The sequence below is a fragment of the Rhinichthys klamathensis genome, unplaced genomic scaffold (genome assembly GCF_029890125.1).
Source record: "Rhinichthys klamathensis goyatoka isolate OS25496 unplaced genomic scaffold, OSU_Roscu_1.1 h1tg000799l_1, whole genome shotgun sequence".
In the NCBI taxonomy this organism is placed as follows: Eukaryota; Metazoa; Chordata; class Actinopteri; order Cypriniformes; family Leuciscidae; genus Rhinichthys; species Rhinichthys klamathensis.
In genome coordinates, this window is record NW_026607192.1 from 917,933 (window position 1) to 940,649 (window position 22,717).

At 39.5% G+C, this 22,717-nt stretch overlaps 1 protein-coding gene across 5 annotated transcripts in view; it reads right to left on the reverse strand.

Annotated features, from left to right (window-relative positions):
• rbfox3b (RNA binding fox-1 homolog 3b) overlaps positions 1-22,717 on the reverse strand; it is a 134,351-nt gene that overhangs the window by 34,848 nt on the left and 76,786 nt on the right. For 4 of the 5 annotated variants that reach the window (XM_056243467.1, XM_056243470.1, XM_056243469.1 and 1 more), the window contains exons 3-5: positions 16,711-16,848; positions 3,422-3,475; positions 10-102 (exon numbers count right to left, since the gene is read on the reverse strand). In XM_056243467.1, the coding sequence (XP_056099442.1) occupies positions 10-102; positions 3,422-3,475; positions 16,711-16,848 (285 nt within the window). The remainder of the gene's footprint in view (positions 1-9; positions 103-3,421; positions 3,476-16,710; positions 16,849-22,717) is intronic. The other variant, XM_056243468.1, reaches the window with a different exon arrangement.

Consider the following 22,717-nt stretch of genomic DNA (forward strand, 5'->3'; position numbering starts at 1 on the left):
GGAAAGCACCTCGATTTTACGTCCTTCTACGATTGTACCGTTTAGTTTCTCCCGCGCGCGATCTGCTTCTGCGCTCGTTTCAAAAGTTACAAAGCCAAAGCCCTGCGGACGCATGGAGTGAAGCAGGAGGAGAGAGAGAGAGAGAGAGAAACAGCATTGAAGGGGGTCAGGAGCCCACGAAAGGGAGGATCATGAGGGTTACAGAGAAACACTACAGTAAAACACACAGTCTGTATGTAAAGAGGCTCAGTCAGGTCATGATTCGGCAGAAATAACACCTAAAACACTCTCAGAAGTGTGAAATGCTGCTTTACTCAGAGCCAATAAGAGGTGCAGTTAGTGTGGAAGATCATCATGATGCAGCGGCCAATCAGAGTGAGGAGGGGGCGGGGCTTCAGATGATGGACTGCTGGATGGTGTTTGGATAATACAGGATGAGCTACTATCAGCCCGAGGGGTCGGTTAATATTAGACGCTCGCGCGCGGGAACTTCAGCGACTCCCGCTTGATTCACATACACATCTACATCAGTCAGAGAGATAAAGGAATAAATTGAGGAAGGGAACTGAGGGCCAAATGAATCCTGTGGACATCTCACACGACAGCATCTGCTCTCGCCGGCTCCGCTGTTTTATCATGCAATAATTAGCTTACACAGAGGGGGAAAAGAGAGCCCATTTTTCAAAAGGGACAAACATATTGAATGCAAATTGCTGCTTCTTAGAAAATAGATTGTTTATTAATGGGCCGGTGGGTTCATTATCCAGCAACGCTGGTGGTGGGGAGAGCAAGGCATCATGGGTAATGGGCTTTATAGGGCACACAACAGAGCACGCTGTGATCTCCATCTCCACTGCACCTTTAAGGATTCTTCATGGCATATATATCTGAGATTCAGAGATGGTTGTTCTTCTGGAAGGTTCTCCTCTCTCCACGAGAGTCCTGGTGGTTCCCAACTCCTTCCCATTTACGGATGATGATTGGGACCTTCAATGCTGCAGAAAGTCTTCCGTACACTTCCTCAGATCCGCGCCTCGATACAATCCTGTCTCGGAGGTCTACGGACAATTCCTCGGACTTCATGGCTTGGTTTGTGCTCTGATATTCACTGTTAACTGTGGGACCTTATTTAGACAGGTGTGAATCTGCCACAGGTGGACTCCAAGCAAGCTGTGGAAACATCTCAGGGATGATCAGTGCAAACCGGATGCACCTCAGCTCAATTCTGAGTGTCATGGCAAAGGCTGTGAATACTTATGTACATGTGATTTTTTTATTTTTAATAAATTTGCAAAGATTTCAAACAATCTTCTTTCACGTTGTCATTATGGGGTATTGTTTGTAGAATTTTGAGGAAAATAATGAATTTTATCCATTTTGGAGGCATAAGGCTGTAACATAACAAAATGTGGTAAAAGTGAAGCGCCGTGAATACTTTCCGGACGCAACGTACATTAAAGGGATACTCCACTTTTTTGGAAATAGGATCATTTTACAACTCCCCCAGAGTTAAACTGTTGAGTTTTACTGTTTTTGAATCCATTCAGCCGATCTCCGGTTCTGGCAGTACCACTATTAGCATAGCTTAGCATACATCATTGGAGTGGACAAGACCATTAGCATTTCAAAAAAAAATAATGACCAAAGAGTTTCAATATTTTTCCTATTTAAAACTTGACACTTCTGTAGTTACATCGTGCACTAAGACCGACGGAAAATGTAAAGTTGCGATTTTCTAGGCTGATATGGCTAGGAACTATACTCTCATTCCTGCGTAATAATCAAGAAACTTTACTGCCGTACCATGAGTGCAGCAGGCGTAATGATATGACGCAGCGCCTGAAAATAGTCCCCAGCTCGGTAACTTCCAACGTGACCGGGACTAAGTGCCTGCGCCTGCTGCACTCATGGTACGGCAGTGAAGTTTCTTGATTATTACGCAGGAATGAGAGTATAGTTCCTAGCCATATCAGCCTAGAAAATCGCAACTTTACATTTTCCGTCGCTCTTAGTGCACGATGTAACTACAGAAGAGTCAAGTTTTAAATAGGAAAAATATCGAAACTCTTTGGTCATTTTTTTTTTGAGAAATGCTAATGGTCTTGTCCACTTCAATGATGTATGCTAAGCTATGCTAAAAGTGGTACCGCCAGAACCGGAGATCGGCTGAATGGATTCAAAAACGGTAAAACTCAACAGTTTAACTCTGGGGGAGTTGTAAAATGAGCCTATTTCCAAAAAAAGTGGAGTATCCCTTTAAGACTCAACAGTCACTATATAATCAAACCAGGCACTTTGGTCAATTAAATATAATATATAGATTTTATATATATATTATATTATGTTATTGATTATAATCTATCCCAAATAAATATTTTAGTATATTTTTTGGCAATTTCAACATTTTAGTTTTTTAATAATAATATATAACATGTGTTATTTTACTATTATTTATATATTATAATTTTTTTTACTATTTTGAATTAGAATTTATTTTTGTTTTTATTTACTTTCATTTTAATTTGAGTAATTTTGTTATGTGCTTAAGATATATATATATTTTTTTTCTTTTTAATTTTTTAATATTACAATTTAATTTAAATTATTTTTATTTCAGTTTTAGTTTTAGTTTTTATTTATTTCCATCTTAAAATAATTTCAATTAGTTGGCAGGGCAACATTTCTAATTTTTGCTTAGGTTAAGTTTATTTCAGCTTTATTTTAAATTAACAAAAATGTTTTAGTAGTTTTACGTTTTAGTCAACAATAATAATCCTGCTTTAAAAAAGCATAAAACACCCTGTTTAAAAACTATCTATCAGATGATTCCCATTTTACCCATATAGTGTGACAACACGCCCCGCTATAGATCGAGAGTCACATGTATCTTTTTTATTGGCCAGTAATAGTGTAAATGTCACTTTTTTTCTGCAGTCTATATTTGCTAGTCCAAGGGAATTCCTTTGATTAACTATCAAAAAAATCTAATAGGGCTTTTCAATGTTTAATGTTCCAGCAAGCAGTTCTCCAAAATATCTTGTCAGTGTGACAACTAGCCCCGGCCTCACCTATCCCTCACAGCGATAGGCTCTGGAGGAAAACGAATAGGTCAATTTTATCATAACTATTATAATTGTGACATATATAGCCCGGCAAAGCCTGAAGTCCACATCAGCAGCACAAGAGTTTGTACGTCCTTCCCTGTGTCGTCTGAACAAACAGCAGATTACGGTGAAGTCCTGCGAGCGGCTGACCTCTGACCCTGAACTAGCTCTGATTATGTGCGCTGCCATGTCTTCGACTTTACAGTCTTTAATCTGACTCGAGGAAGATCAAACCGGCGTCTCTAAGCCAATAAAGAGTTCAGAAGAGATCGTCGCTACACACACAGAGAGGGGAAGAAAGCAAGCGTCATTCATACCTTTGATCCTCTTTCATTAAAGATAATCTCCACGTCTAAGATCTTCCCAAATTGCTGCAGAAAAGGAGAGCGAGAGAAAGAGAGAGCGAGGGAGAGAAAAGCAAGATGAAGAAGGGAATAAGAGAGAGATAAATCAATTAGGAGCCTCTGTGTCCATGAGAAAGTGGGGCTTGAATCCTGGGATGAAATAATAACATCACACATCCGTGAAACTGGAAATTACATAACAAACAGGACATGTTAGACGCTTTCCACTGCGGGCTTCATAAAACAACTTTCCAGAGTTTAGATTGTGAAAAACTTTTGCAATTCGGTTGCTATAATCTCATTCTGCATTATTAAGTGTCTGCGGAGGTCTCTGGCGTGAGGTTTATAATGTGAGGTCTCTTATAAAACTAAAACCATTAAACACTAGTGTTACTTAAAGTAAATGTTAATCGAAATGAAGTGAAAAAATATAAAAAACATTTTTTTTTAAATATTTATATTTAAGGCAACATTTCCCTTTTATATTTAACTTGAACTAAAATAAAAATAAAATAAAAATGATTATTAAATAAATTAACAAAATATAATTTTATTATATAATAAATAAAAAAAAGTATAAAATAATTAAATAAAAAATTAAATTAAAATGTATAAAAATTATATAGACATTTCAACAAAACTGAAAGCAATAAAAATGACAAAAATACAAAAAAATACAAATACTTTAAAATTAAAACAAAGTTAAAGTTGTTATTTTATACTTTGCTTTAATTTTAATATAATTAATAAATATAATATATAGTCTCTGGTGTGAGGTCTCTGAGGAGAGGTTTTTCAGTATAAGTCTGTTGTGTGAGGTTTCTAATGTGTTTTATCTGGAGTCTGGAGTGAGGTCTCTGGTGTGAGGTCTATCAGGAAAGGGTTTTTCAGTATAAGCCTGTTGTGTGAGCTTTCTAATGTGATGTATCTGCAGTCTGGAGTGAGGTCTCTGGAGTGAGGTCTCTGGTGTGAGGTCTATCAGGAAAGGGTTTTTCAGTATAAGTCTGTTGTGTGAGGTTTCTAATGTGTTTTATCTGGAGTCTGGAGTGAGGTCTCTGGTGTGAGGTCTATCAGGAAAGGGTTTTTCAGTATAAGCCTGTTGTGTGAGCTTTCTAATGTGATGTATCTGCAGTCTGGAGTGAGGTCTCTGGAGTGAGGTCTCTGGTGTGAGGTCTATCAGGAAAGGGTTTTTCAGTATAAGTCTGTTGTGTGAGGTTTCTAATGTGTTTTATCTGGAGTCTGGAGTGAGGTCTCTGGCGTGAGGTCTATCAGGAGAGGTTTTTCAGTGTAAGCCTGTTGTGTGAGGTTTCTAATGTGATGTAACTGCAGTCTGGAGTGAGGTCTCTGGCGTGAGGTCTCTGGTGTGAGGTCTATCAGGAGAGGTTTTTCAGTATAAGCCTGTTGTGTGAGGTTTCTAATGTGTTTTATCTGGAGTCTCTGGCGTGAGGTCTCTGGTGTGAGGTCTATCAGGAGAGGTTTTTCAGTATAAGCCTGTTGTGTGAGGTTTCTAATGTGATGTATCTGCAGTCTGGAGTGAGGTCTCTGGCGTGAGGTCGATCAGGAGAGCTTTTTCAGTATAAGTCTGTTGTGTGAGGTTTCTAATGTGATTTATCTGGAGTCTGGAGTGAGGTCTCTGGTGTGAGGTCGATCAGGAGAGGTTTTTCAGTATAAGCCTGTTGTGTGAGGTTTCTAATGTGATGTATCTGCAGTCTGGAGTGAGGTCTCTGGCGTGAGGTCTCTGGTGTGAGGTCTATCAGGAGAGGTTTTTCAGTATAAGCCTGTTGTGTGAGGTTTCTAATGTGTTTTATCTGGAGTCTCTGGCGTGAGGTCTCTGGTGTGAAGTCTATCAGGAGAGGTTTTTCAGTATAAGCCTGTTGTGTGAGGTTTCTAATGTGATGTATCTGCAGTCTGGAGTGAGGTCTCTGGCGTGAGGTCTCTGGTGTGAGGTCTATCAGGAGAGGTTTTTCAGTATAAGCCTGTTGTGTGAGGTTTCTAATGTGTTTTATCTGGAGTCTCTGGCGTGAGGTCTCTGGTGTGAGGTCTATCAGGAGAGGTTTTTCAGTATAAGCCTGTTGTGTGAGGTTTCTAATGTGATTTATCTGGAGTCTGGAGTGAGGTCTCTGGCGTGAGGTCTCTGGCGTGAGGTCGATCAGGAGAGCTTTTTCAGTATAAGTCTGTTGTGTGAGGTTTCTAATGTGATTTATCTGGAGTCTGGAGTGAGGTCTCTGGTGTGAGGTCTATCAGGAGAGGTTTTTCAGTATAAGCCTGTTGTGTGAGCTTTCTAATGTGATGTATCTGCAGTCTGGAGTGAGGTCTCTGGCGTGAGGTCTCTGGTGTGAGGTCTATCAGGAGAGGTTTTTCAGTATAAGCCTGTTGTGTGAGCTTTCTAATGTGATGTATCTGCAGTCTGGAGTGAGGTCTCTGGCGTGAGGTCTCTGGTGTGAGGTCTATCAGGAAAGGGTTTTTCAGGATAAGCCTGTTGTGTGAGCTTTCTAATGTGATGTATCTGCAGTCTGGAGTGAGGTCTCTGGAGTGAGGTCTCTGGCGTGAGGTCGATCAGGAGAGCTTTTTCAGTATAAGTCTGTTGTGTGAGGTTTCTAATGTGTTTTATCTGGAGTCTGGCGTGAGGTCTCTGGCGTGAGGTCTATCAGGAGAGGTTTTTCAGTATAAGCCTGTTGTGTGAGCTTTCTAATGTGATGTATCTGCAGTCTGGAGTGAGGTCTCTGGAGTGAGGTCTCTGGTGTGAGGTCTATCAGGAAAGGGTTTTTCAGTATAAGTCTGTTGTGTGAGGTTTCTAATGTGTTTTATCTGGAGTCTGGAGTGAGGTCTCTGGCGTGAGGTCTATCAGGAGAGGTTTTTCAGTATAATGGCGCTTTTCCACTGCTGGTACGGCTCGGTACGGCTCAGTACGGTTCGGCTCGGCGCGACACGGTTCGGCTCGCTTCGCTTTTCCACTGCTGGTACGACTCGGCTCGGCACGGCACGGCTCGGCTCGCTTTAGCTCGGTTTGCTTTTCCACTGCAGTTAGTACCGCTTCAAAGTGGGTGGGGTTATAGTCTGACCGTTATAGTTTATCCGCTCCTCGGCAACCAACGAGACGAACGTCTGCACTTCGTCCACTGACCACGATTCAGCCATTTCTTTTTTATTGAAGTTTTCTTTCTTTCTTTTTTCTTCAAGCAAGTCAAGCAAGTAGTTTTAAAACAGGTGCTACAGCGGTGGCTGTTGTCTACTGGCTATTTAAATCGAGTGGGTTTAGTGTCTCGTGTCGCAAATACAATGACGCTGATAGTGACGATTCTGTCTGTCTGACCAATCAGTGATCTGTAGTGTTTTCACGTCACATTTAGTATCGGTACGGTACGCTTGGAACCTCAACAGAGCAGGTACCATTTAAAGCGAGCCGAAGCGAGCCGTACCGTACCGTACCATGCAGTGGAAATGCGCCATAAGTGAGCCGTACCGAACCGAGCCGTACCGTTCCATGCAGTGGAAAAGCGCCATAAGCCTGTTGTGTGAGGTTTCTAATGTGATGTATCTGCAGTCTGGAGTGAGGTCTCTGGCGTGAGGTCTCTGGTGTGTGGTCTATCAGGAGAGGTTTTTCAGTATAAGTCTGTTGTGTGAGGTTTCTAATGTGATTTATCTGGAGTCTGGAGTGAGGTCTCTGGCGTGAGGTCTATCAGGAGAGGTTTTTCAGTATAAGTCTGTTGTGTGAGGTTTCTAATGTGATGTATCTGCAGTCTGGAGTGAGGTCTCTGGAGTGAGGTCTCTGGTGTGAGGTCTATCAGGAGAGGTTTTTCAGTATAAGTCTGTTGTGTGAGGTTTCTAATGTGTTTTATCTGGAGTCTGGAGTGAGGTCTCTGGTGTGAGGTCGATCAGGAGAGGTTTTTCAGTATAAGCTTGTTGTGTGAGGTTTCTAATGTGTTTTATCTGGAGTCTGGAGTGAGGTCTATCAGGAGAGGTTTTTCAGTATAGGTCTGTTGTGTGAGGTTTCTAATGTGTTTTATCTGGAGTCTGGAGTGAGGTCTCTGGAGTGAGGTCTATCAGGAGAGGTTTTTCAGTATAAGCTTGTTGTGTGAGGTTTCTAATGTGTTTTATCTGGAGTCTGGCGTGAGGTCTCTGGAGTGAGGTCTATCAGGAGAGGTTTTTCAGTATAAGCCTGTTGTGTGAGGTTTCTAATGTGATGTATCTGCGGTCTTTGTCATGAGGTCTCAGCAAGAGGCCTGAGAAGGTCTCATTGAGTGAAAAACAGGTCATTTATGGCCACATTTTTTGTAATATTATAAAGATAAACAGAACAATGTGTGTGTGTACAGTGTTTTTTTCTCTTTCACTATTGACAAGCTCCCCTTTTTTCTCTGTCTTCCTCTCTCTCTCTCTTGTTTTTGTTGTGAGCCATCGCTCCCAAGGGGGGAAACGTTCAGCAATCTTCGATTTAGCTTCCGTGCTGTTTGGATCGTTAGAAAACGGAGGGATGAGGGACGAGCGCAAACCCCTCTAATGAGCACGGCTTTTAATTGATGCCTGTGATGGTCGTATTATTTCATTAAAAGTAATTACCCTGTCAAGCATGCTGCATCGCCATCATTTGGCCACTGCGGTAGAAAATAAAACCTCGCCGAGCGTCGTGCTGTGTGGAGAGAGACGATGCTGGAAGTGCTAATAGGATCAAGAGCAGACACTGATCTCTACAGAGACCGACTACAAAAAAGGATGAATGGACGGGGTTACAGGGTCAACGTTAGTCAGATTACATGCTAACGTTAATTAGCCGTTTGTCTGAGGTCGGGGAAAAGTCGCTAGACATGAGATGCAAAGATTCGGGAAGCCTTCATCTTCATTAACAGCTCTGCCCTCAGGAAAAGAAAAATCACACATGAAATCTCAATTGTTTCTTATAGACAGTGTGAATGGAAACATTTGTGAAAGATTCCTGCTTCTCAGAGGTTTCTCCTGAGAAAAAGACACCAGTGATCTTACATTTGCCTCCGCTAGAGTTTTCAGACGAGAACGATGTCAACAATGTCTCAAAATGTTTCTCGGATTTGCAAAGATACCAAAATCGGCAAATCAAAGGTCAGAGATCTCAATAGGAACTCAAACGGTTCTCATCAAATTCTCTAAAGATAGAATAATCTGGCTGCTTTATATATTTTCTTTTTTAGGAGAATAATCCGAGATGATACTGAGACATAACAGTGAACTTCTTTAAGTTTCCTGAGCAATAAAATGTCCTCTGATCAATGATCTCTCAGCACAAGATCCAGAAATACTCAAACTGGACGGTAAAATCCCGAATGAGGACTCTTTAATGCCTCACTTGTTTCTTCAAGATTTTAATGAGATTAAATGGAGTATTCTGTATCTCATATGTTTCTCTTGAGAAAAAGACCCCAGTGATCTTACATTTCTCCACTTGAGTTTCAGAAGACATTTCAACAGACTTAACTGTGGTCAGATCTGCCAAGATACGAAAGTCTGCAATCAAAAGTCAGAGACTTCAATGGGAACTCAAACATTTCTAATCAAATTATCTCAAAATCAAATAATCTGGCTGCTATATACGTTTTCTTTCTCCAAACGGACTTTAGGAGAATAATCTGAGACGATACTGAGAACAATGAACTCCTAAAAATTACAATTTCCGTACAATTTCAATTGCTGATCTCTCATTATAAGATCCAGAAACACTCAAACTGGACATCACAATTACGACTGACTCTTTAGAGTCTCAATTGTTTCTCCCGGATTTCAATGAGATTAAACGGGGACTGAAGTCTTTAGCTTCTCAGATGTTTCTCCTGAGACAAAAGACCCCAGTAATCTCACACATGTCTCCTCTAGAGTTTCAACAATGTCTCAAACTGGGCTCAGACCCCAAAGTCTGCAATGAAAGGTCAGAAATCTGATATCAGAAATCAGAAATCATTTATTTTAACACCTCAATAGCTCTAGTTTTATTTCACCGACCGAATTTTAGGAGAAACATCTGATACTAAGCAGAACACGTGCAATAACATTTAAGGAGTACTCTGATGACTCTGCGCTCATCGTCTTTCTGTTTGTGCTACAGCTGCAACGGCTTAATATTATTGCTCATCCAATCAGCATCTGTGTGAAACTGTAGGCTGAAATCTATCAATTTATTCAAATGAATGCACATTCTGTGGAGGGCTCAATCAGAGACACACACAAACACATTAACTCCCCAGCGTGAGCTCCGAGTTGTATGGTGGGGTTTTCCCTGGCTAGCGTGCCGCAGATGCTAATTGTTTTAACCAGGCCTAATGGACCAGTGATAGAGATTAATGAGTTTGGTAGGAAAGTTGCGTACAGTAGGGGAAGTGATCTTTTCTACTGAGCATGCTCAGATACCCCCCTGTGGTGGCAGTTTCTCAAGCATACGTGCAGTAAAACCTTAGCACAGCATCGCAGGGAACAAAGCACTTAGTGGTTTAGCAAGGGACTGTGCAAAGATCTGCATTGAAGAATTGTCTCCTTTTCAATTAATTAGTGTAAAGTTTTGCCACACCCCACAGGAAGTTGAATTGGAATAACAGGAAGAGGCAATAGTCTCTGTGCACAATGGGTTCTGCATTTAGGGTGCTTTCAAACTGGCAGTTCAGTTCGAAACAGAGTATGGTTTACATGAAAAATTGGTAATGTGTAAGCTGTCTTCCAGACCCGGGTGCGTCCGGGGGGAACCAAGTCCAAGACTACCTTTAGGAGGTGGTCTGAGTTTGGTTGCACTGGAACTGTGGTGCGATTCACGTGAATGTGAAAGCAACTCGGACTAGCGTGCACGCTTGTTCAGGAAGTAAAGTAACCTGTGCATGCGTTTTAGCCAATGACAATGTCATTAGTTCAACAAAAGAGTGAGTCTGCAGTGTAATCACGCATTGTGAGTGCAATCAGATCGGCAAATGAATGGCTCGTGGTCATCGTTCTCCCCTAAAGAGTCAATTTGCAAGCAGAAAAGAGCCACCTTAATGAGACAGACATACAGTAGTTCACTCTGCTGCATATATAATTTCACCATATTAATAAAAAAAATATCATCATACTTAAGAGGCACACAAATGCACCAGGGTTTGATAAAATCAAATGTGTGTGAAACAAGACCAACACTGCGGACCAAGATGAATCTCTTTCACGTCTTCTTGCACTTGAGCGGACAAATTCACACAAAATGATGTCAAAAAATAGCGAGTGTCCTAGTAAACATAGTCGGTTATGTCTTAAGTGAACGTAAACGCTGAGAAAGTAAACGCATTGCGTAAACGTAAAGTGCATTCACTCTTAAAGTGACAGCAGCCTAATATTCCTGCTGCTGTCTGTGCTGTCCAATGTTAATGAAGATTATGGAGTGTTATTTTATATTTTATTATTTTATTAAATTTCTGTACTTGAAAATGATGTATTTTTTACTGGCATCTAAAATTTTGGTGCTTGTTTCATGGTCGGTAAAAAATATTTATGGCCGATACATTTTCTCAAGTCACTGGCCATTGGCAAGTGTGGCAAAAGGTTAGTTTTAGGCCCTGGGAGCCTGGAAAAAATACACTCGGATTGGGACAGAGGTAAATGTGTCCAGTGTGAAAAAACCCCCTAGGACTCATTGGTCATTGCAGATATCATTGCAGCCCAGTGCATGAACTGATAAAATGTAAACCTTAAATGCAATGCAAGTCACTTGTATGCAAGGTGCTGTATGTAACTTTTTCACTCTACTAAAGCATAACAATACTGTAATATTTTTGCATATATTAAGGAAACATGCTAAGTTCACATACACGTTTCTCTGAAAAACACTTCCACAGCCAGTTATTTTACTGTGAAATGTGCGTTTCTAGGCTGGAATGCTTGTTTTTGTTTTGGTCTGTGATACTGTTGCCAATTTGACAATTTTCATTGTCCATTGCGCTCGTTCCTGTTGCGTGTGCTCAAACTGGCAACCCGTGTGAACGCCGTCCCGTCTGAGGAGCAGGAGCCGGGAGAAACGACGATCTCCGATATTTTGAATTTGGACTGCAGTACCTATTTTGACCACTAGTTGTCATTCTTACAGACTGCACCTTTAAGATATAATTAGTTGTGATCGACAGTTATAAGAAATATGACAGAAACAGTTTGCTACTATCACAGTGTGCTAAGGGAGAACACTATAATAGAAGCTTGATTAGCACTGAGATTTTAGCGGAAATATGTAGGCACAGTACAATGCATCCTGCAGGGTTGCCAGGTCTGCAACAAAATAAGCGCAATAGCCAGTCAAAAGTCAATAGCCCAATGGGATTTTCTCTGTCGGGCAGCCACATTCTCCACTGAATTTGTACGTCTGAGGGTGTTTTAAGGTGTTGAAGTGGCAAAATCATATGTACGTGGGTGGAAATCAACCCGAGGATAAAAAAAAAATAACCCGCGGCTACAGCTTAAAAGTACCCCGAAACCACTGACTTGGCAACACTGACTGGGAAAAGAAGCGTTCTTCCTCTCTGGTTCACAAAAGGTAATTTATTAATTATGATGAAATATATAACGTAAATATCAAACGTAATATCAAACGTAAATATCATCTAAAACATCAAACTTAGAAAATCTAGTTTAAAATGACTTTCTTTGAATTTCAATTTATTCGGAAATGTATGCATCCTGTTTGCAAACTCAATTCACATTCAGGAATTTAATTGGAATGTAAAAGGCATTCTCAATTCAATTTTGAAAGTCCAGAGTACAATATTCATAAACTTTAACACTTTAAGCCATTGTCAAGTTTATCATGATCAAATTCACTTGTCTAGTTAAAAAAAAGACAATTTCACGTCATTTGAAGATAACAGCAATTCAGCATCTTGTTTGCAACCTAAATTCATATGCAAGAATTGAATTGTAATTTAAAAGGCCTTCTCAATTCAACCCTGAATGTCCAGAGTCAAACCATTCTCCCTCAGAAGCTGGATTAGCTGGCTTTTCCAATTATGCACAAAGTACCCAGCCAAAAAAGCTCATGCTGTATTCTGCAAAGCACAGCAGTATTGAAGGCGGTTTGGGCACGGACTGCGTCTTTTGAAGTGCTCTGATTGGTGGGGTTTTCTGTAATGCGAGTGGACTCCATGCCGATGAAGACTTGTTCGCTGCTCAGATTTAAGCAGATCTTTAATTCCGTCTCTTAAAAGAGCAGAGCCGCAGGTGGAATGCTAACGCGGCGTCTGCGCAGCGGGAATAGCTGGAGATGAAGGTAAAGGCCCCCTGCGAGAGAGATTCCCAGAAGCCCTTGAGGCCCACAGGCAGAGGGGAAGAAGAAACAGCCCGTAAGCCAACACAAAGCCGGGGGGTTTTACTTCCAGGAACGCTCTCTCCTACCTCACATTTCCATATGGACATCCTCAGTAATAAACCACTCGGCTCCGGATAATGAGCCCCCGCACTTCTGCACTCATTAGCGGCTCCCAGACTCCAGCGCTTTAGCCTGCGACGCTAACCTGACGCCCCACTCATTTAGCTTCGACTCTCCGTTAGCCAAGCAGCTAATTAGCTTGCACTGCTTTCTCTTGGCAAAGGAAAGCTTCGGCCCTGCTCACCACAGGCTAAATCTCCATTAGCCACGAAGGCTAATCAACGCCGCCAAGCTTTGTTAGCGTGGCGGCGAGTCATTAGCGAGGCTCACTTCATAGTCCGCGGCGGGCAGATGGTGCTTATTATGTCTCAACTTGTTAGAACCTTGAAGAAAATGTGCTTTTCATTTCTCCCATAGTGTATGATTCAGAAAAAAATATATATGTTTTTATCGAACATTTATGGATCAACGCATTTTGTGGGAAAATAGATCATAAAAGTGGTTTGTTTTGTTCAAAAATCGTATAAATGTATGAGGTGGGGATTACTTTTGCTAAAGTAATATGTCTCGCACAATATTTAAGTTAATACTATCGGTTTATTTTGATTAAAAAATGTTGTCGAATAAATGTAATTTTTAAAAAAAAAGTTAAGATCCTGACAACTTTAAAGGAGATCCCGTTGTAATTTATTCTGGCTTTACAGTAGTAACAATAAATATATTTCATTATATTATATGATTAATAATATTTTCTAAATATGATGGATTTATTATAAATATGGTGATTATAAATAAGGTGAGTGAGTTTATGCTTGAAACTAGGGAAAATATATATCAGTGGAGTCAGAAAATAAACTTAATTCAAAAAATTATTTTTCTGGTAGATCTTTTTTTTCTTGTTTTAGGCATAAAGTCACTTAATTTTGATGATTGTTGACGTTTTTTTTTTTTAAAAGTGTATCAGAATGAAGTGAGTTTGCCAAGAGGGTCAGAAAAAGCTAATTTATAAAAAGAGAAAACAAAATTATTTTTTTTCAACCCGTTGACAGATACTTTTTTTTTATTGTTTTAAGCATAAACTCACTTTCATTCGGACAAAAATTAGCTTAATATCTTAAGTAATTTGCCTTTCCAAGTAAATGTTTTCCATTAAAAATAAAAAATTCTTAAATCAAGATACAAAACAATAATAATTTTTCTTTTTGCACTGTATCGTTAGCAACATTATGAAAGTGAATAGCACAATGCCGGTTTAAACACATATATCTATTGGGTACAATATGCGTCACATGACCAAACATCATCGTTTCATCATCATCGTTAACCTTAAATTTCACAGTCAGCGTGAAAATGCTGAGAGTGTGTCTTTAAAAAAACTCATTTCGCAGGACAAATGAAAGGTTCAGAGAGTTTCCTGATGCCAGCTTGGTTAAAAGTGATTAAACAAACGTCCCTAGTCGTCCATATTGTCAGTGGCATCCATACGGAGTCTCCGGATCACCTATACACAACGACCGCAAGCTAATTACTGAGCGGATTTGGCGCACACAGACCTGGCAGCCTCTGAGAACAATAATCCAGCTATCACAGAGCATGATGTGGGAAACAGACCATGTTGTATGTAATTTATCCGGCTACACGGCGGTCTGCGCTGTAATTAACATCATCTTTTCCACAGAGCCACTGGCCGACACCGGCCCAAACAAATGAGCGCTGTTTAAAGCAGCTTTTCTGGCCAGCCTGCTGCTGACGGGTCATTAGGATGATTGAGATGATTTTTAGCAAATAAGAAGGAATCGGCGCACACAGTGTCTGTGCATTTAGTAAGAGCCTGTAAACATCTGATTTTCCCCGCAGGGCAGAACGGTAGATGCAATCTGGATATTCAGAGAGTGGGAACTATCTTGCAACGTTTCTTTTCCATTACAAACATATACACATTCTTACATCAAGATATACTTGAGAAGCAAAACGGCTTAAGATTCTACGTTTATTTTTCTGAAGAGTCAACGCTATCTCATGTCCAATTTCTAAACTCCAGTGATGGGTAGGTTTAGGGGCGGGGTCAGGGGTAGGTCATTCGTACGAATTCATACGAATTGGCCAACTTGAAAAATATGTACGATTTAGCAAAAAAACGAGTGAGGTCGTATGAATTTGTACGAATTAGCCGCCTCGTAAAATACGTGCGAATTGCCGTGAGATCGGGTTGGAAAAGTGTATCAGAATGAAGTGAGTACATGCTTAAAACAGGAAAAAATATCGGCCAATGGGGTCAGAAAAATAATGTAATCAAAAGAGAAAACAAAATTATTTTTCTCAACCCGTTGACAGATTTTTTCTTAATTTTTTCTTATGACTTTATCTTAAGTCATCTTCATTCTCAAATAAATGTTTCTTGATTTAAGAATACTTAAATATTGATGATGGAAAACAAGACAAAAATACTGATATTTAAGCTTCTCTCGATTATTAAAGCATAATCGTCTGCAATATTTGCAATATATATACACAAATGAATCTCGTCTAGACTCTTTGTGAATAAATAAATACATGTACAGGTATTTTTTTTTTTTTTTATTGGTGAAAATGTTCATTCAGAAAATGCTAGGATTAAATTATGCTAAAAAAATGCTACATTCAATTAAACAAAAACATTTTTGAAGTGGAAAAATGGAAAAAGTCCTTTAATATCAAATTAAAACTTAAAAAGTTATGAACAGTCTCAAAGAAAAAGGGAAGAAATGCCTTCCGGAGATTCTGTACTCTTTCAGAAAATGCGTAATAGCGCCCCCTAGTTTCTAACAGTGAAAACATTGGCTGTCGGAAAATTCCATCAATGGCAGGGAAAGAGTTAAAGTAAAGTGTCCGTTTTGATGTTGACATTAACCATTAAGGGGCTGTTTACAAGACACAGTTTTCAACAAAAAACGTAAAACATTTTACGCGGTTTGGCCGTTCGTTTACAAGACAACGGCGCGCCTGAAAATGCTAACTTTTGAAAACGGGTTTCAAAGTCTCCATGTAAAAAAAAAAAACTTGAATCTCTGAAGACGATGGCGTCATGCACATGCGTATTAGGTGTTCAATCTATAGTGTTACATCGCCATCTAATGGCCTGGCAGCAGAATACAGCGTTTTTAGTCGTTTTCGTGGATCCGTGTGAATGGGTATCGTTTTGACAATGATGTCGCCTGTACGCGGAAAACTCAAAGTAAAAACTTCTCCGTTTTAAGCATATCGTTGTGGTGTAAACGTACCCTAAGTGACCACCTCATTTAGACTACAGAACCGATAACAATAAAGATAACTATATTAGCGTCCACATTTACGCAGAATATCACAATAACGCACTATAAGGGTGTGTTTGGAGTTTTGTCGTCTGTCCCTTTAAATGCTTGAGCTCTTATGGTGTGTTCACACCAAACACGAAGAGAGCGTCAAATACGCGTCTATCGCGTCTAGTTAGACGCTTGAACATTCGCGGCAAACGCGTCGCCCAATTCGCGTAATTCGCAATGCCCGGCGCGAATGATGCGTCTATTCGCGTCTCTGCGTTGACTTTGTATGTAATCCACTCGCGCAAATAATTAAATTCGCGTTCGGTGTGAACACACCATTAAAGTCATGTGATTTCCGATTGTCTGCCTCGTTCATTGCTTGAAAAAATAATGACCATGAAAGCGATTCTAACGATATCATTCCTCTGTGTTGTTATTGTTTGCAGGGCTGTGAACTCTACGATTCTTTTACATTTAGAATGATTTTTAAAATGATGTCTTTATCGTTACTGTTACATATATCGTCCTTGGTGTGAACAGGCCCGTAATGCTAATGATTCAGTGCACTTCTCTAACAGACAAAGTGTGAATCTCCAGGCGATGAAACCAGGAAAAGGGCCGAAACATGTAGTGCATCGACTCACCCCAAACATTTGCCGTAAATCTGGGTCCCGGAAGCGGAAGGGGATGTTGGAGACGTGTAACCGCTTGGGCTGCTGTTTTTCCGTGGAGTCCGAATGTTGCACCTGCTGGGAAACTTCTGTTTGCGTCACGTCTTCCGTCTGTCCGAGGGAAACAAAGACAAAAGAGCCGTCCGTTCATTAATGCACATAGCCACAGGTTAGACTCGCAGCGAAGAAACAAACAAACAAATGAAGGATAGTAAGTTAGCCTACTTATCCGCGGCTATCATTTTTCACTCAAGCGGCACGCGGATAAACAGACGTTGAGTTATGGTGGCCTACCTGAGGTCATGCATCTACGATACGATTATTAATCTCCACCTGTTACTGTCTGAGGAGCCCAAACACACAAGATATACTGACAAATATCTGGTACACACACTCACACTCAGGCCATTGGCTTGTTGTTTCCATCATTATGTTGATGATCCGCCACAAATGAAACTTCAGACGCGTGTGACAGATGTTTTCTCTCTCCGCTAGCTCAGTCGAGCAGAACGACACACACACACACATTTTCATGTGCTCCCTTACAGCAGCATGTCATCAGAATGTCATCATTGAGGTAAAAAATGTTCAGATTCATTCAAACACGCACACACACACACACACACACACACACACACACACACACACACACACACACACACACACACACACACACACACACACACACACACACACACACACACACACACACACACACACACACACACACACACACACACAACAGCAGCAACATCAACAAATCTCCCCAGAGCATCATGGGCTTCATCAAAACATCAACACAGAGCACCAACATTATTGCATCAGCTCATAACGGAGACACACACACACACACACACACACACACACACACACTTGCACAAACACATGCAGTCAGTCTGAAAAGTCATTTGGTGAATCTGACAAAAACATAAAAGTATCCTGATACATTGCTAGATATATTGCAAGTGCAATTGCTTACACTCTTAAAAATAAAGGTTCTTTATTGGCATTGATTTTTCCATGAAGAACCTTAAACATCAATTGAGTCTATCCATTCCAAAAAACGTTCTTTAAAGTGAAAAAACCTTCAGATTTCTTTTTAAATGTTCCTCACACTAAGAAAAAAATGGTTAGGCTAAGAACTCTTCACTGAAAATAGAAAAATGGTTCTTTTAAGATTATGCAAAGATTCCAAAAATGGTTCTTCTATGACATCAGTGAAAACCCCCTTCTGGAACCGTCTTTTGTAGGAGTGTATGTTGCTTTACGAGAGGAACAGAGCCTAATTTAAGTCATTATTCACTGAAAATTCTTCTGCTGTAGGTCTCAAATGTCACTTGCAGCATTAATGTTGTTAATTAAAACTAAAACCATTTAAAAAAAAACATTTTGTTTCTTGAAATATAAAGAATATAAATATTAGAAAAAAAATATACATTTAGTTTCAGCGTCATTCCTCACTAAACCTGATGCATTAAACTGAAATAAAACTATAGACAAAAAATAATAAGAAATTATAAAAAAAAAAAAAAAACATGTTTGGGTCATGTTTTACCCAAAAATTACAAGACAAAAGCAAGAAAAGAACATTAAACCTTATTTTACGACCATTGCATCGACAGAAAAAAAGCCAATAAACCCAATTTCAATCTTGAAAACTCTCTGAATATTTTTAGCATGTTAATGTTGCAGAGCAATTATAGACTTGCTACTGCTAATACACACAGAGACACTGCTGTGAACATGTAAGATCTGCATAACTCCTGTAGCAGATCTAGGCAGGTGGAGCTGGGGAGGTGGAGGGGTTCAGAGGAACGAGCTTACAGCAAACACTGAAACAGGCTATTTAAATGTTGAGCAAGCAATCTCATTGGCTGCAGGATCAGCACAGGCCAATCAGCTTGTGCCATGAGGTGATGCTGTGACCAATCAGCCTGCACCCTCTAGAGTTTCAGGACTGAACTATATATTTTCACTGCAAATTCCCATTACTGTAATGCATATGTTTGTTTATAGTTCTCAGTGATAATTCTCATTATATTTCCATTGCTGTAATAGAGTAATTTTTTACAGTAATGCTATAAAAATACTGTTATATATGATTTTTAAAAATGACTTAATGGCATGTAACAAATAATATCATTACATATAACCTTTAATTTAAGCTTTAATCTAATTTACATAATATTTCTTCTTTTCTTTTGCATTATGGAAATGCTAATTGGGGGAATGTGCTTAATGATCATGTAAATAATGTCCCAATCAAAAGAAACTGGATCTAAAAGGATTCTTTTTTTCTTTAAGCAACACATAATTTCTTATTTTTCCTTTTGATTATGACCCGAACACGTTCTTAACAAGTTTTGTGACATTCACCTTGAAGATTTTTTCTCTTGTACATGCAAAACACATCCTGGCGTGAGTGTGAAATCATGCAGCGCGTGATTTATGATCACATGTATGTGCATGCAGACACATGCAGACCGTAATTCATTACACACACACACTCGATGTGTGGTTCCGCTGCAGGGAGGAGTGTGATACATCGTTCTCATTTATCTCCCAGCATTAATCACCCCAGCATCATCATCATCATCACCGCCATAACGACCATAGGCTTTATTGTTGCCATTATGATAATCACTGTCCCCGCAGTAACGACGCTCGTTTGTGCTCTTTTATGGCTCTCGCCTGCGCACTGACACTGACAGCTGTCTGATTCAATCGCTCTCGGGCTCCAGGTGAAGACGGGGCCACCAACCCCGACCCGCACGGCACCCTGGGTAATGAGAGGGGGACCCGAGAGGTTAATGTCAGGCAATGATCTCTCTCACTCACTTGCTCACACACGCACTCATTAACGCACTCACTCTCTCACTCTCTCACCCACTCGCTCGCTCACTCATAAATACATACACTTACTCACTCACTCACTCACTCACTCACTCACTCACTCACTCACTCACACACACACAAACACTCACTCACTGATGATCTCTCTCTCTCTCACTCACACAAACACTCAGTCACTCACTCACGCACTCACTCAATCTATCACCCACTCACTCGCTCACTCACTCACAAACACACACACTCACTTAGTCACTCACTTACTCATTCACTGACTCACTCACTCAATAGCTAGCTGTCCCGCGTAACTGATGTCAGATAAATCCCATCACATAGAGACTCTTTCACCTATATATCATCATATAGTGTCTGTTACCTGAATTTGGGCATACACAAAACTCCTAAACCCATTTAAGGGTAAAATGTAATTGATGTTCAACAAATAAAAAGCACATATAATACGAATGAACAAATGATAAAGCTCGGGTTGCTGAATATTCGATCCCTTACTTCAAAAGCACTTATTGTTAATGATACAAGTACAGATTATAACCTAGATGTGCTGTGTTTGACAGAAACCTGGCTAAAACAAGACGATTACATTACTTTAAACGAGTCCACCCCCCAAGATTACAGTTATAAACATGAGCCTCGTCTGAAAGGCAAAGGGGGAGGTGTTGCTGTATTTTATAGTAATATCTTCAGAATTACTGAGAAGTCTATTTTTAAATATAATTCTTTTGAAGTGTTGGTGCTTAATGTAACACTATCTAATGTAAATGATAAATCACGTTTGAGATTTGTGCTGGCTACTGTATACAGGCCACCAGGGCACCATACAGACTTTATCAAAGAATTTGCTGACTTTCTATCAGAGTTATTACTGGCTGCAGATAAAGTCCTAATTGTTGGTGATTTTAATATACATGTAGATAATGAAAAAGATCCATCCAGATTGTCATTTAAAGATATTCTGAAATCTATTGGAGTTAGACAACACGTGTCAGGACCTACTCATTGTCGTAATCATTCTCTAGATCTAATATTATCGCATGGAATCAATGTTGATGCCGTTGAAATTCTGCAGCAGAGCGATGACATCTCAGATCATTATCTAGTCTCGTGTATACTTAATTTAGCCAAGGCTGCAAAGCCGACTCCGTGTTACAAATATGTTAGACCTATCACTTCTGCCACTAAAGATTGCTTTATTAATAATATTCCTGATCAGTTTCATCATCTCAGCATCCCAGACAGCTTAGAAGTACTCAATATTGCGACAGAAACTTTTAACTCTCTTTTTTCCAGCACTTTAGACACAGTTGCTCTGTTGCACCTAAAGAAGATTAAAGAAAATAGTCCAACGCCGTGGTACAACAAGCACACTCAGGCCCTTAAGAGAGCAGCCAGAAAAATGGAGCGCAACTGGAAGAAAACTAAACTAGAGGTATTTCGTATTTCATGGAAGGAGAGCACGATTGCATACAGTGAGGCCTTAAAAGCTGCTAGATCTGCTTATTTTTCAACCTATTAGAAGAAAATAAACAAAACACTAGGTATTTATTTGAAACAGTTAATAAATTAACGAAAAATAAAGCTTCAACCTCAGACGTTTCCAAGCAGCACAGCAGTGATGACTTTATGAACTTCTTTACTTACAAGATTGCTAATATCAGGGAGAAATTTATAACTATGCAACCGTCTGCTACAGTATCGCATCAGGCAGTGCATTGTAGTCTACCTGAGGAAAATGTGATTCATTCATTGCTATAGGAGAGGAAGAATTTTCTAAACTCGTTAAATCATCTTAATCGACAACATGCATGTTAGACCCTATACCGACTAAGCAGTGTTGGGGAAGTTACTTTTAAAAAGTAGTGTAACACGTTACTTCTTAAAAAAATAGTAATCCGTTACTTTACTTAGTTACCCCATATGGAAAGTAACTTATTACGTTACTCGTTACTTTTACGTTACTTTTATGTTGCTTGACTTTGGCCAGAACCCAATATCTGTTCCTAAATGTGTAGGCCTACATAAAGTTCTACTATGCATAATGCCATATATAATGCCATAAATGCATTTATCAAAATTTTGAATATTTATGAAGAAATGCCCGTTAATGGATAGGCATATGCACGGGCGGCGCTAGGGAGGGGCTGAAAAGAAAGCCCCCAAGAAAGACCAAAGCACCCCGTTAACACCCCCCAAAAAAAATTTCTGGAAGCAATTATATTCAGGCTGTATTCTATGGAAGTCCTAAACCGCATGGTGAAGAAAAAAAAAGAACATTTATCTTGTTATTTTGACATAATAAGGGGACATTATAATCTGCATTAAGTCACATTAAGCGTTCTTATAATGGTTTTCTATAAGAGGAAAATGCTTAACGTGTAATTAAACACGTTGCGTTCATATTCTGGGCTCATCTGATTTATTTGTACATAGTATAGCACTTTATTATGATTTTAGTATCATGATGATTAATAAATGCACCCACAATTATCCGTGAACTTGATAACTGTTGCAGATATGTTTTATGCACGTAAATAAATGCCTTTCAACTTATGTGTGCAAAATTCAGTATGTGAATGCAGCAATTTGTACAAATAGAGAGTCTAGGCCTACGTGTTGTAGCCATTAAATAAGCACATTTAGTTTCATATTTGTAAAAATATTGTTATTTTTTTCCATCTATGTTGATTATGAAAAGTGAACAGCATGAGTAAGATGGATGCACAATATATCGGGAGACATTGAGTGGGTCAGACATGATTTTGACCACTTCATTAAGTTTTGTTTTGAAGAAAGCCTTTCTTTAAAGTGAATTTCGTTTTGTATAAATTGCATCTTAATTTTAATAAATTTTTTATCAACCAATTGCTTGGATTTAATAAATAAGAAGCAAATAAAGCAGACAATATAATCATGACATGGCGCCGGCGCGGTCACTTGTTGCGCGTGAACTGGAGCGCATCTCATCATAAATTAACCGAAACTCAGCGTATATATATAAAGCTTGAAATGTCTTTAAACTAAACAATTCAAAACGAAAATAAATAGGCAACTCTCTGATTATGTAATCCATTATGTGCATTTCTCTCATAGGTGTTCACTACAGAGATGGCGA